The sequence below is a fragment of the Engystomops pustulosus genome, chromosome 10 (assembly GCF_040894005.1).
Source record: "Engystomops pustulosus chromosome 10, aEngPut4.maternal, whole genome shotgun sequence".
NCBI classification, from domain to species: Eukaryota; Metazoa; Chordata; class Amphibia; order Anura; family Leptodactylidae; genus Engystomops; species Engystomops pustulosus.
Genome location: NC_092420.1, coordinates 102,517,834 through 102,531,631, shown reverse-complemented (window position 1 = coordinate 102,531,631; position 13,798 = coordinate 102,517,834). Strand labels below are relative to the sequence as shown.

At 49.1% G+C, this 13,798-nt stretch overlaps 1 protein-coding gene across 2 annotated transcripts in view; it reads left to right on the top strand.

Moving 5' to 3' along the window:
• Positions 1–12,658, top strand: part of PIGK (phosphatidylinositol glycan anchor biosynthesis class K) — a 90,573-nt gene extending 77,915 nt beyond the window's left edge. The window contains exons 11-12 of one of the 2 annotated variants that reach the window (XM_072127994.1): positions 11,675–11,817; positions 12,423–12,658. In XM_072127994.1, coding sequence (XP_071984095.1) covers positions 11,675–11,791 — 117 coding nt within the window. In that variant the 3' untranslated portion in view covers positions 11,792–11,817; positions 12,423–12,658. Of the gene's footprint in view, positions 1–11,674 lie in introns of both variants that reach the window. The other variant, XM_072127993.1, reaches the window with a different exon arrangement.
• The last annotated feature ends 1,140 nt before the right edge of the window (positions 12,659–13,798 follow it).

Below are 13,798 nucleotides of genomic sequence, written 5' to 3'. Positions count from 1 at the left end.
CCTGCTGATCCGTTGGGTTGTCGGAGCTGTAAATGTCACATTAAGAATTGTCTGGTCGCCGGATCCTGTGACTAAATGCATTGCACAGCGGTGGAGCGGCGATACGCGCCGAACAACAAGCGGAGCAACGACACAGATTGCGGGGAGACGGGAATAAGCGGAACTTCACGGCATAGATCCCCGGAAGAGGAGAACGCGGAGTAACCTTTCCACTTGTCGTTGGTGTAAAATGTCAAAGCCGCATATTTGGCGTAATGCACTAATGACTGCGAGCGTCGTTACACCGCGGTGACTTACCGTACTGGAGATGAGCTCCATGACATCAGCCCCGCAATGCAGAGCGGCAATAGGGACCTTCATAGGATCAGTGCTGAGTGTAAGGACTTATACAGGATCTATAATGGAAATCTACCACTTTACAGAAGTAAAAACCACCTACAGGTACTCACCTACAGGCACTCTCCTACAGGCACTCTCCTACAGGCACTCTCCTACAGGCACTCACCTACAGGCACTCGCCTACAGGCACTCGCCTACAGGCACTCGCCTACAGGCACTCGCCTACAGGCACTCTCCTACAGGCACTCGCCTACAGGCACTCTCCTACAGGCACTCTCCTACAGGCACTCTCCTACAGGCACTCTCCTACAGGCACTCTCCTACAGGCACTCTCCTACAGGCACTCTCCTACAGGCACTCTCCTACAGGCACTCTCCTACAGGCACTCGCCTACAGGCACTCGCCTACAGGCACTCTCCTACAGGCACTCTCCTACAGGCACTCTCCTACAGGCACTCTCCTACAGGCACTCTCCTACAGGCACTCTCCTATTCCTCTTCATCCCAACCCAAGTGCCGGCTCTGCTAATCTCAACACAATGGGATCACCTAGAAAAAAGACTTCTATAAAGCAGCCCGGAGTGTAGGGATGAGATGTCCGCGTGCAGGGGAGGAGTCTGGTCGCGTGCAGGGGAGGAGTCTGGTCGCGTGCAGGGGAGGAGTCTGGTCGCGTGCAGGGGAGGAGTCTGGTCGCGTGCAGGGGAGGAGTCTGGTCGCGTGCACGGGGGCGTCCGGTCACATCTGTCACACATGGGACTCTTTAGACCTTTTCTTTTATTCTCCTGTTACAGAAAATAAATTTTTTTGAGTTTATTCGTCTGTTTCCATTAATACCGGATGATCCGATAGACTTTAAGATTTATTTGAATTCATTAGATGAAACATAATTGTCCCTGACTTATTAGTGACAATGTATCTGCAGCAGACATGAGACGCCTCCACTTTGGGTGAGGTTACTGCTTATCCAGTGCGTGTGGGCCTCATGGGCTGAGATCAGGTCCGGTGTCCGCAGTCCTATCTGCAGGACCCCCTCAGGGACTACAAGTCCCTCTAAGCCACCGGCCTCCACCTCTAACTTTAGAAATCTCTTTTGAAGGACAGAATTTTTATTGCCTTCCTGATAAAATGTGTTTTGCTCCCAAATTTCAGCTGAATTCTGTTTTGCTAGGAGAAGAAAATGGAAGTTCTGTAAGATTATGTGGAGAGTCTATGGAGAGGGGAGGGGGAAGGGAGTCCCAGCAGGTAGGTTACCGCCCATCACCAGGCTAAAGGCCTTACGTTCCCGATTACATGAGTAACGCCTGCATTCGGTTGCTGGGAGAATGGACAGAAGTTTGAGATGACATGGAGGTTCTATGGAGAGGGGAGGGGGAAGGGAGTCCCAGCAGGTAGGTTACCGCCCATCCCCTGGCTGCAATCACACACATTACACATTACAGCAAAGAAAATTGTTTTTGGCCATGTGACCTACAATCACCAACCACTGCAATACTTTCTACAAATCAGGATTCGGGGTCTCCTCATGTGAAACCGGCCACACGATGAAAGTAATAACGCCGCCATAGTGCGTCCCACCGCAGCCGTACCGCCGGCCTGATCCGTAATCGATGGATTTTTCTGGAAAACACGAGTCTAAGGCTGCAGTCACATGACCTTATATACGCCCCCCCATAAGCTGGCACTGAGCGCATGGAGCGGTACAGCACAGCGCTGTGCGCCATATATCTCTATGGAGAGGGGCGGGGGCCGCACTCACCCCCTTCTCCTCTCCCGTGCACACGTTAGTGTGAATGTGGCCTTATTTATTCGTGACCTCGTAGCGTGGATTCTCCGGAATGTCATCCGGTATGTAACATAATATTTTCTCCATCTAAAAACTTCATTTGCTCTTAATGGACTTGTAATCCAGCGAGAGGCCGGAGAGCGGCACACGGGAGGCACACGGGAGGCTCAGAGGAGGCACAGGGGAGGCACACGGGAGGCACAGGGGAGGCTCAGAGGAGGCACATGGGAGGCTCAGAGGAGGCACATGGGAGGCTCAGAGGAGGCTCAGAGGAGGCACAGAGGAGGCACACGGGAGGCACACGGGAGGCTCAGAGGAGGCACAGGGGAGGCACACGGGAGGCACAGGGGAGGCTCAGAGGAGGCACATGGGAGGCTCAGAGGAGGCACAGGGGAGGCTCAGAGGAGGCACACGGGAGGCTCAGAGGAGGCTCCGGGATTTAGTCTTCCATCAAATAAACCACATTATTAAAAAATGGAAACTGGTGAAGAAGTGTCAGAAACCCCCCGCGCCCCTCCTGCCCCCACCCGGGACCCCCGATTACACAAATTACAAAGACTCTGCGCAGAAATTGGGAGATAGAATAAATTTTGGCTTAAGCAGAGAGTGTCAGGCGTCTATTATGTTAAAATTTCAGTTTTGCCTTCGCGACTCCTGAAATGGTGGCGTCCGGAGAACGCAGTAATTACCGTCTATTTCTGCCGCAGAACGCGATAAAGCGAGTGTCAGGAGCTGCGCATCACCGGGTGTCCGTGGTATGGACATTGCATCTGTTTACTTACCGCCTGTTCCAGGGGCAGAGCTGTGGACGGTGATAGTTACTGCACCTCCCAGGGGAATCCGTTACCTGCATCCGATTGTCCTTGTTAATCCAAAAGGAAATATCCATCATGATAAACCAGGGACACTTATAGATCCGGGCACTGGGATGTTACCAGAGCCCCCCCGTGCTGCAGCAGAGGGGGAGAAGTGTTGACAGCTACAGCACAGAGGAGCTCTGGTACCCCCCTTCCTCATTAGCATACTTTTTAAAAGTTTATTTTAGAAGTGTGGGGGGGAGGGGGTTGTTTTTTGTTATTTCTGTGCATTAGGACGTCACACCGGGTCACAGCAGAGACTATCGATACTTCCTCTTCTCTCATAGTTACGAGGGCTCGTCCACTTTCAGCAAATAATTGTATTGTTTGTATCGTGTAAAGTTCTGCGATTTTCCAATATCCTTTCTGTATTAATTCCTCACTGTTTTCTAGATCTCTGCTTCCTGTCATTCCATAGGAAACGGTTATATTTACCGATACTTCCATGGGATGGAATGCTATAAAGTACTGCATAGAGTAAGCAGAGCTGTATAATGAGCCGTGCACCTGTGTGACATCACATGACCAGGGATATAACGAGCCGTGCACCTGTGTGACATCACATGACCAGGGATATAACGAGCCGTGCACCTGTGTGACATCACATGACCAGGGATATAACGAGCCGTGCACCTGTGTGACATCACATGACCAGGGATATAATGAGCCGTGCACCTGTGTGACATCACATGACCAGGGATATAACGAGCCGTGCACCTGTGTGACATCACATGACCAGGGATATAACGAGCCGTGCACCTGTGTGACATCACATGACCAGGGATATAACGAGCCGTGCACCTGTGTGACATCACATGACCAGGGGATATAACGAGCCGTGCACCTGTGTGACATCACATGACCAGGGATATAACGAGCCGTGCACCTGTGTGACATCACATGACCAGGGGTATAACGAGCCGTGCACCTGTGTGACATCACATGACCAGGGATATAACGAGCCGTGCACCTGTGTGACATCACATGACCAGGGATATAACGAGCCGTGCACCTGTGTGACATCACATGACCAGGGATATAACGAGCCGTGCACCTGTGTGACATCACATGACCACGGATATAACGAGCCGTGCACCTGTGTGACATCACATGACCAGGGGTATAACGAGCCGTGCACCTGTGTGACATCACATGACCAGGGATATAACGAGCCGTGCACCTGTGTGACATCACATGACCAGGGATATAACGAGCCGTGCACCTGTGTGACATCACATGACCAGGGATATAACGAGCCGTGCACCTGTGTGACATCACATGACCACGGATATAACGAGCCGTGCACCTGTGTGACATGACATGACCAGGGAATGGTGTTTATTCAAAGGAAGTAAACAATGAATCTTCCTTTAGAATGACAGCAAGCAGAGATCTAGTAAACCCTGAGGAATTGATGCAGAAAGTGTATTGGAAAATTGTAGAACTTGTCGTTACACAAACAATATCAGTTATTTGCTGATACTGGACGATCCCTTTAAGCTTTTTCCCTATTTCGGTGACTCTTCTATTCCTATCCGGCAGTCGGAGGACGGATCTGTTATGGGCGGATACTATTAGCATTACTGATGTGTTTGGCGCACCAGGTATCGCCGTGTTTTCCGTTGTCCCGCTCTTCGCGCCGTCACTTGTGTAATTAATGTTCTCTAATTAACGAGCTTCTGTTTGTGACGTGTTTTCTGCTGTGGACATGATGGATGGCGGCTTGTGAGCGTCTCCGGGAGCCGCAGAGGCTTTTACGTATGACGACTTTATGACTCTGCAGATTAAAGTCACTTTCATTCTGCAGTCAGGACGGAGAGGTTTGCGGGGGTCGCTCACAGACCTTTCTATGGCGCCCATTACCTCCCCCCGTCGCCTCCCGCGCCCCCCCCCCCCATCACCTCCCCCCGTCACCTCCGCCCCCGTCACCTCTTTTCTAGGACGTGGCTTTGTGTGCTCTGACTACCTAATTTGCATAAATATTAACATTTAATTTTCTTTGACAATTTTTGGGGAAACGGGAAAGGTGCGCCTGGAAATCTTATACAGAGATGTATCCAGTGCTGCGGTCACTTGTACAGAGGGTTGGATACTGGGCCGCCGTCTTTAAGGGGTTAATGGAAGAGTTAAAATAAAGGGACAATTATCGCCTCTACTCAATGGAAGAAAGGGGGCAAATATGGGAGAACATGGGACCAAGTGTCCTCCTGAGCCGCACCTGCAGAGAACAAAGAGCACAGCAGTGTCAGGACACGCCTCCAATGTACTAAATCCAGCTACAATCCTGGAACAGTCCTGCTGCTACTAACCACTTACTCTAAGGTACAATGACACATGACCCCAGGGACAATCCCTAATAACGGCTGAAGCTTTACAAACAGATTGTTAAAGGGGATGTCCAGGAGCTGTGAGTACAATGACCACCGCCCCACTTGTCCTGCAGGGAGCCGGATGAGCCGGAGGAGTGAGCCTGTAACATGCAGTAAGATTATGGCGCACGCTATGACTACGCTCCCTCCGGCCCGAATCCCGGGGGTTCACATCTCTTCTGTCTGTGCTGCAGCGGGTGAAGAAGTTCTTGGATAAAGATGACATTTCCTTTAATTGCTTTATCAGATTAGATGGTGAAAAACCCGTCCGGCCTAAAGAGCAGCCGACGCATCCGAGCGCAGCGACCGCGCAGCAGCAGCAACGCAGCAGCCGGGACGGGATTTATTGTACATTTATTTAAGGTAAAAAATCCTGATATTGTGTAAATGATGCGTCTCCAGAGAGCAGTCATCCTTAATCCCGCACTGGAGTGTAAGAAAACCTGGGACCTGTGCCCATTCTCCGTAATCTACTCCGTCTCCATAAAAAATGAATATTTATTGGGAGGAAAAGGCATTTTTTTAAGTCATTAGCGGAAGACTTAGCTCAGGGTAATGATCAGCGAGGCTTCCCCTGCCACAGTGATGGATCGTCCTACACAATCTCCACCGACTACTGCTGCGCCCAGCGCCAAGGTACACCGAGCAGGAGGGGACTCTAGCTCTACAGTATAATACAGGATAAGTAATGTCATGTATGTACACAGTGACTGCACCAGCAGCAGAATAGTGAGTGCAGCTCTGGAGTATAATACAGGATGTAACTCAGGATCAGTACAGGATAAGTAATGTCATGTATGTACACAGTGACTGCACCAGCAGCAGAATAGTGAGTGCAGCTCTGGAGTATAATACAGGATGTAACTCAGGATCAGTACAGGATAAGTAATGTCATGTATGTACACAGTGACTGCACCAGCAGCAGAATAGTGAGTGCAGCTCTGGAGTATAATACAGGATGTAACTCAGGATCAGTACAGGATAAGTAATGTCATGTATGTACACAGTGACCGCACCAGCAGCAGAATAGTGAGTGCAGCTCTGGGGTATAATACAGGATGTAACTCAGGATCAGTGCAGGATAAGTAATGTCATGTATGTACACAGTGACTGCACCAGCAGCAGAATAGTGAGTGCAGCTCTGGGGTATAATACAGGATGTAACTCAGGATCAGTACAGGATAAGTAATGTCATGTATGTACACAGTGACTGCACCAGCAGCAGAATAGTGAGTGCAGCTCTGGAGTATAATACAGGATGTAACTCAGGATCAGTACAGGATAAGTAATGTCATGTATGTACACAGTGACTGCACCAGCAGCAGAATAGTGAGTGCAGCTCTGGGGCATAATACAGGATGTAACTCAGGATCAGTACAGGATAAGTAATGTCATGTATGTACACAGTGACTGCACCAGCAGCAGAATAGTGAGTGCAGCTCTGGAGTATAATACAGGATGTAACTCAGGATCAGTACAGGATACGTAATGTCATGTATGTACACAGTGACTGCACCAGCAGCAGAATAGTGAGTGCAGCTCTGGGGTATAATACAGGATGTAACTCAGGATCAGTACAGGATAAGTAATGTCATGTATGTACACAGTGACTGCACCAGCAGCAGAATAGTGAGTGCAGCTCTGGGGTATAATACCGGATGTAACTCAGAATCAGTACAGGATAAGTAATGTCATGTATGTACACAGTGACTGCACCAGCAGCAGAATAGTGAGTGCAGCTCTGGGGTATAATACAGGATGTAACTCAGGATCAGTACAGGATAGTAATGTCATGTATGTACACAGTGACTGCACCAGCAGCAGAATAGTGAGTGCAGCTCTGGGGTATAATACAGGATGTAACTCTGGATCAGTACAGGATAAGTAATGTCATGTATGTACACAGTGACACCACCAGCAGCAGAATAGTGAGTGCAGCTCTGGGGTATAATACAGGATGTAACTCAGGATCAGTACAGGATAGTAATGTCATGTATGTACACAGTGACTGCACCAGCAGCAGAATAGTGAGTGCAGCTCTGGGGTATAATACAGGATGTAACTCAGGATCAGTACAGGATAAGTAATGTCATGTATGTACACAGTGACTGCACCAGCAGCAGAATAGTGAGTGCAGCTCTGGAGTATAATACAGGATGTAACTCAGGATCAGTACAGGATAAGTAATGTCATGTATGTACACAGTGACTGCACCAGCAGCAGAATAGTGAGTGCAGCTCTGGGGTATAATACAGGATGTAACTCAGGATCAGTGCAGGATAAGTAATGTCATGTATGTACACAGTGACTGCACCAGCAGCAGAGTAGTGAGTGCAGCTCTGGGGTATAATACAGGATGTAACTCAGGATCAGTACAGGATAAGTAATGTCATGTATGTACACAGTGACTGCACCAGCAGCAGAATAGTGAGTGCAGCTCTGGGGTATAATACAGGATGTAACTCAGGATCAGTACAGGATAAGTAATGTCATGTATGTACACAGTGACTGCACCAGCAGCAGAATAGTGAGTGCAGCTGTGGGGTATAATACAGGATTTAACTCAGGATCAGTACAGGATAAGTAATGTCATGTATGTACACAGTGACTGCACCAGCAGCAGAATAGTGAGTGCAGCTCTGGGGTATAATACAGGATGTAACTCAGGATCAGTACATAATATACGGCCATATACTGTATAGATTCTTCTCCTTCCCTCAAGAGCAGCGAGCAATTTCTATATCCTGCCCTGCAGTGACCAGAGAGAGTGACTGAGCATGTGCGTCCACTAACACTCGGCTCATTAGCTGGTCGAGCGTGTTGTTGTGCTCTGTGAACACCAGGTGGCGCCAAACCATGTTAGTTTTTACTTGCACAGACCATAGAAAGTCTCGATGTGCTGGGATGTGCACCAACCGAATACATCCCGAAGACCTTGGTAAAGCCTCACTGGTGGAGAGGTCGGGGAGAGGGTCACTGGTGGAGAGGGTCACTGGTGGAGAGGGTCACTGGTGGAGAGGGTCACTGGTGGAGAGGGTCACTGGTGGAGAGGGTCACTGGTGGAGAGGGTCACTGGTGGAGAGGGTCACTGGTGGAGAGGGTCACTGGTGGAGAGGTCGGGGAGAGGGTCACTGGTGGAGAGGGTCACTGGTGGAGAGGGTCACTGGTGGAGAGGTCGGGGAGAGGGTCACTGGTGGAGAGGGTCACTGGTGGAGAGGTCGGGGAGAGGGTCACTGGTGCAGAGGTCGGGGAGAGGGTCACTGGTGCAGAGGTCGGGGAGAGGGTCACTGGTGCAGAGGTCGGGGAGAGGGTCACTGGTGCAGGGGTCGGGGAGAGGGTCACTGGTGCAGGGGTCGGGGAGAGGGTCACTGGTGCAGGGGTCGGGGAGAGGGTCACTGGTGGAGGGGTCGGGGAGAGGGTCACTGGTGGAGGGGTCGGGGAGAGGGTCACTGGTGCAGAGGTCGGGGAGAGGGTCACTGGTGGAGGGGTCGGGGAGAGGGTCACTGGTGCAGAGGTCGGGGAGAGGGTCACTGGGGGAGGGGTCGGGGAGAGGGTCTCTGGGGGAGGGGTCGGGGAGAGGGTCTCTGGTGGAGGGGTCGGGGAGAGGGTCACTGGGGGAGAGGTCGGGGAGAGGGTCACTGGTGGAGAGGTCGGGGAGAGGGTCACTGGTGCAGAGGTCGGGGAGAGGGTCACTGGCTGTAGGACTGAACTGGACGGCCCCTTTAAGGTCGCTCTATACATTTTTTCGGTGTTTTTTGTTACATCTGTTACATGAGACCAGAATCCTGCGCTTCTCCTTCGTGGCCGCGTTCTGCCGCGTTACGTCTTTCAGTTTCGCTGCAGATTAAAGTAATTTGTTCACAAGGGTCGGGCAGCACTTAGAGGGGAAGTCTGTCTGGTAACAGACAGTCGGGTAATTACTGGGATATAGACGCGGGAACTGATGAGTCTGAGCGCGGCAAATGCTGAGGTCACATCTCGGGTTATAGGGGCGGCAGGTGTCTGGGAGCTAATGAGGTTACCAGGGTAACTGTACTGTCATTTGTGTATGGTGAGAGGGAACCTGTCAGCTACTCCCTGCCTCCCCCTCTAAATTACCAGGGGATGATGTGTCCTCTCCAGAATGTGAAATCTCACCTGTTTACCTAAAATAAAATCTCCTCCAAACTCGTATGCAAATGAGCAGAAAACGGTCATCTTTTGCCAGAGATGAGTCAGGCTCGGAGGCTGGATTGGGGAGCCTCATGTTAGATGCCTTTATCTTGGGTTCTGTGTGACTAGAACCGTTTCTGGTATCTTATTAAAGAAGAGAATCGCATCTGTGTTTGGTTCTGTGATCTACAATCTGATCCCCACCTGAGTCTTTACCCATTTCTAGGGCTCTGGTGCTCACAGTCCCACACGCCCGAACTTGTTCTAGGTACCAGAGATCCTGAGCTGTAGATCTCTGACCTGACACTTCAGCCGGACTCATCAGTAACTGGGACGGGGCCGGAGAAGTGGTGGCGGTTCTGATGTCCACTGGGACACAGGAGCGGTCTGCCCGCACTGCTCTATGTGACACTTACCTGCAGGCTAGTTAGGAGGGGGCAAACTATGTCTAAGAAAAACCTCACTCCATCGAGTTCAGCCGTTTATATTTAGAAGACTCCACTTGTTCTGGTAACGTTGGTGGGAAGGTGATGAAAAATCCGGCTTCTTATCTCCCCCTCGTGTAGTGATCCATTGTCCAGCCGATATATTGTATGACTGTGATATCACATTTAATCTCCCGGTGTCTGTTTACACAGCTCTGGGCAGTGAGGATTGCTCATACCATCACTACAGACAGGGAGAGAGCAGGAAGGGTTCACACTCGCTGCATAGAGAGTCCTGTCCACAGCCTGGGGGACAGATCAGCCTTGACAACAGAGAAGTCACACTGTTATTAAGAGCCACTTTACAAGCAAAGCAGAAATGTCTTAACAAAGTATATTAGAAAATGTTTACAACCCCCCCCCCCCCCCACCCCACCTATAATATTCCCTATGGAATCTCCATTACTTAGTGATCCAGAGGTAGATCTCCGCTGTCTGCCTCATCCCTGAACATGTTTTATAATTTATTGGAAATCTGCCTGTAGGTTTATATGTGGAAATTACATACGGAGGCGACTCGGGGGATTGAGATTATGAAAACCCACAGGCGGCTTCCCAGTAATTATGGAACATGTTCAGGACTGAATCAGACATCGGGAATCTGCCTCTACCTAAGACAAGTAGATTCCAGGTGGGAGGTGTGCTCCTCCGTGTAGCTGTCCAGCTTCTTCTACAGTCCATCCTTTCCACCAGGACCACCCTTTCTTCACCTCGTCTCCTGTCATTTATACCAGACCATAATCCTTGGCTTTAGACGGGCAGACTGGCATTGAGGGCTCCTCCATGGTAGACGCCCCCAGAGGTCCTGTACTCTGGCTACACATGGGGACGGATCTTCCTGGTTGTCCGTGCCGCGGCCATCCCTCCTCCCCCTCTCTGTAGGTGATGCTGATGAATCGGCTTTGTCCTCCGCTCCGGTTTCCCATCTCATTAATCTGTCTCTTCCGTCGTAACTCGCGTCTCATCATAAGAAAAAGCCCGAATGTGTTCTCCCTCCGGTGGATTGATAGATTTAATCCTTTCAGGTTTCATTACATCCGACTTCCCGCCGACTTCCCACATTCCAGGAGATTTCAAGAAACAAGGAACTTTTTTTTTTTTCTCTTGACTTAATGAATAATTGCGAAGCGTCTCCCGGCTGCGAGCGTCTCCTCCTCCTTATTATCTGAATGTTACGGAGGAGGCGGAACCACGGAAATTTCCATAATAACCTGATGGAACCTGAGGAATCAATCACCGGGGAAAGTGTAACGTCTCCAGGAGGAACCATCAGGCGTAAAGAACCGTAAAGAACCATAAAGAACCATAAAGAACCGCAAAGAACCGCAAAGAACCGGTCCGCTCTGAGAAACTGATGGAAAAACACAACTTCAGCCCAAACCTTAACAATGAAGAACCTACAACGCCGAGGTCCAGGGTGGAAGTCCTACTGTAGGGGGGTCCACATGGTCGGCCAATATCATTATTTATCTGAGCCGTACAGAATTAGAGGGAAGCGGTTACCAGGTGTCGCCCCCTAAACTTCTGCCCCCCTCAGGAATTATCAAAAAGTATCCAGGACCCAAAAATGTCTAAACTTTCATTCTCTTGGTTTGTGTTCCCCTCTCTCTGCTTCTTGTCAGGATATCACAAGGTTTATGTCTCCGTTTACCTAAAAGTTAAAATTTTTTGTTTTCTTTTTGTCTTTCAGAAACCAAAGCCCCAGGAATGGCACCCGCCCGGGGGCTTCATCCTCGGGCTGTGGGCACTCATTCTTCTGGTCTTCTTCAAAACCTACGGCATGAAACACATGAAGCACGTCTTCTAGGAGGAGCGCGCAGGACCAGGACTACGGTGCGCTGATATTTAGGGTCCTGTCCAAGGTCTGCCCTGGTTTCTTGTAATTGTCTTGGCCTGAGTAGCGGGAACCCAACTGAGAAGATGAAAGATAAGTTACTAAATTTAGTCTCCACTATTTTTGGATGGAGATTAATCTACTTCCTTGGAACTGATGACCTCATGTGGAGCGGAGTCCAAACCTAAGGCGAAACCTTTAATTTATTGCGTACAGTTAGAAATCGGAGGATGAATGTATAAAAGCCCCTCCCCCATGTATAAATAAGATAATCTCGAGGCTTTTCAGGCCCCATAGAAAGCAGAGCCGGACGCTCCTCCCATATCTTCTCGCTTTCTGTACATTCCCCGAGTCTTGGCCTCGTATATCGAGCGCTTTGTCAGCAGAAACAGAAATAGAAGTATTGATTTATGGCGCTAAGTGCAGCATTTCACATCAGTCCAGAAGCCGAGGTAATTATGTATCTAGGAACTGGTGAGCAATTAGAATTTAAAGCAAGACTTAGCCGCCCGTGTGAAAACCTCATTTGATTTATTCGCCAAACCCCAATGTCCGGCGCGTTTTGCCTCCTCCAGCAGTTTTATTGCTCCTGTTTTGCTTTTAGTGCTAAACTCTAGAAATCCGAGGGGTTTCCAGTGCAAACCGAGCAGAAAAACCAGGTGACGGAAGATGCTGAGTCAGCAAAAAACGTACAAGGCGCAAGGACACTTCCCAAGGGCAGCAAAGTGCCGCGGTGCGAATTCATGAGCCCGGGCAGCGTCTCACGGGGGGGCGATCCATCCCGGGGGTACAGGGGCGCAACCACATGGAACTTACAGGGTTTAAATAAATAAACTTACGTGGACTTACGTGGATGTGTTTTTTTCATTAGGATAAGAATGGAGGTCGTCACCGAGGGCTTTTATGTATCAAGTGTTTGGTTGATCTCATAGAACAGGTTTTTATGGGACTAAACACTGATCTCATCTCCCTCTCATATGTTACACAAAGTGCACAGGAGAGCGAGGGATAGGTACACAGAGTCTTCCCTGCCAGGATTCTGCCAAACTAGACCCCAATCTCCACTTCATGGACCATCGTGAAAGGAAATTCCTAAAGTCAAATTGGATTTTTAGTGGAGTAAAAAATGTAATCTCAGTGTAAATTTAAGGCATTTCTCACAGACCGCACCCTTAAAGGGGAGTGTTCTCACCTAAGCTTATATGTATTCTTATTTCTTCAATTGGATATTATAAATAAAACTACCTGGGTGAAAATAATTTCCTATAAATGTAGCCATGTTGACCGCCAGAAACGAGTTGGCTGCCCTTGGATACAACCATCCCCGCACTTGGCAGTGGTGGCCATGCATTCATTATTGAGGCCGCATGGATTTAGCATTCAATGGCAAAGGATGGCTGTGGGACGCATAGTACCTCCTGGCTATTTCATATACACAGATTTGTATCTCCAGCAGCGATGGTCGTATCTAAGGACATCTGTCCTCCATTTCTAAGGGTTCATAAGACTATATTTTATGGGAAACGATCTTCACACACATACATTTTTTTTTTAAATAACATGCAATTGAAGAAATGTAGGTATATAGGGGATGAATTAAATGTGAATGTTCAGATGAGATACCCCAGTTTTTAATAAAAGGGGTAATCGGGGGCGACAAATTACTATAGCCTTGTACTTCCTTCTTCTAAATGAAGGATAAAAATAACATGAATTATTCAAGCAGAGAATGATCACAGATAACGAGTTACTAAAGTCCTTTGATCACAGCAGCATCAGCAGTTTTGGGATAGGAGGAGCCATGACTGATTACAGACTTTCACTTCCTCCTATAAAAGATTAGGAAATCTGAAATGTTAGAAGTTTCCAATCAGAGACGTTATCCTAGCAGGAAATGACAATCCGTCTGTTCTTGTAGAATTAGCTGATTACTAAGGTCCTGTGATCACAGCAGCATCGGCAGGTTACTAAGGTCTTGTG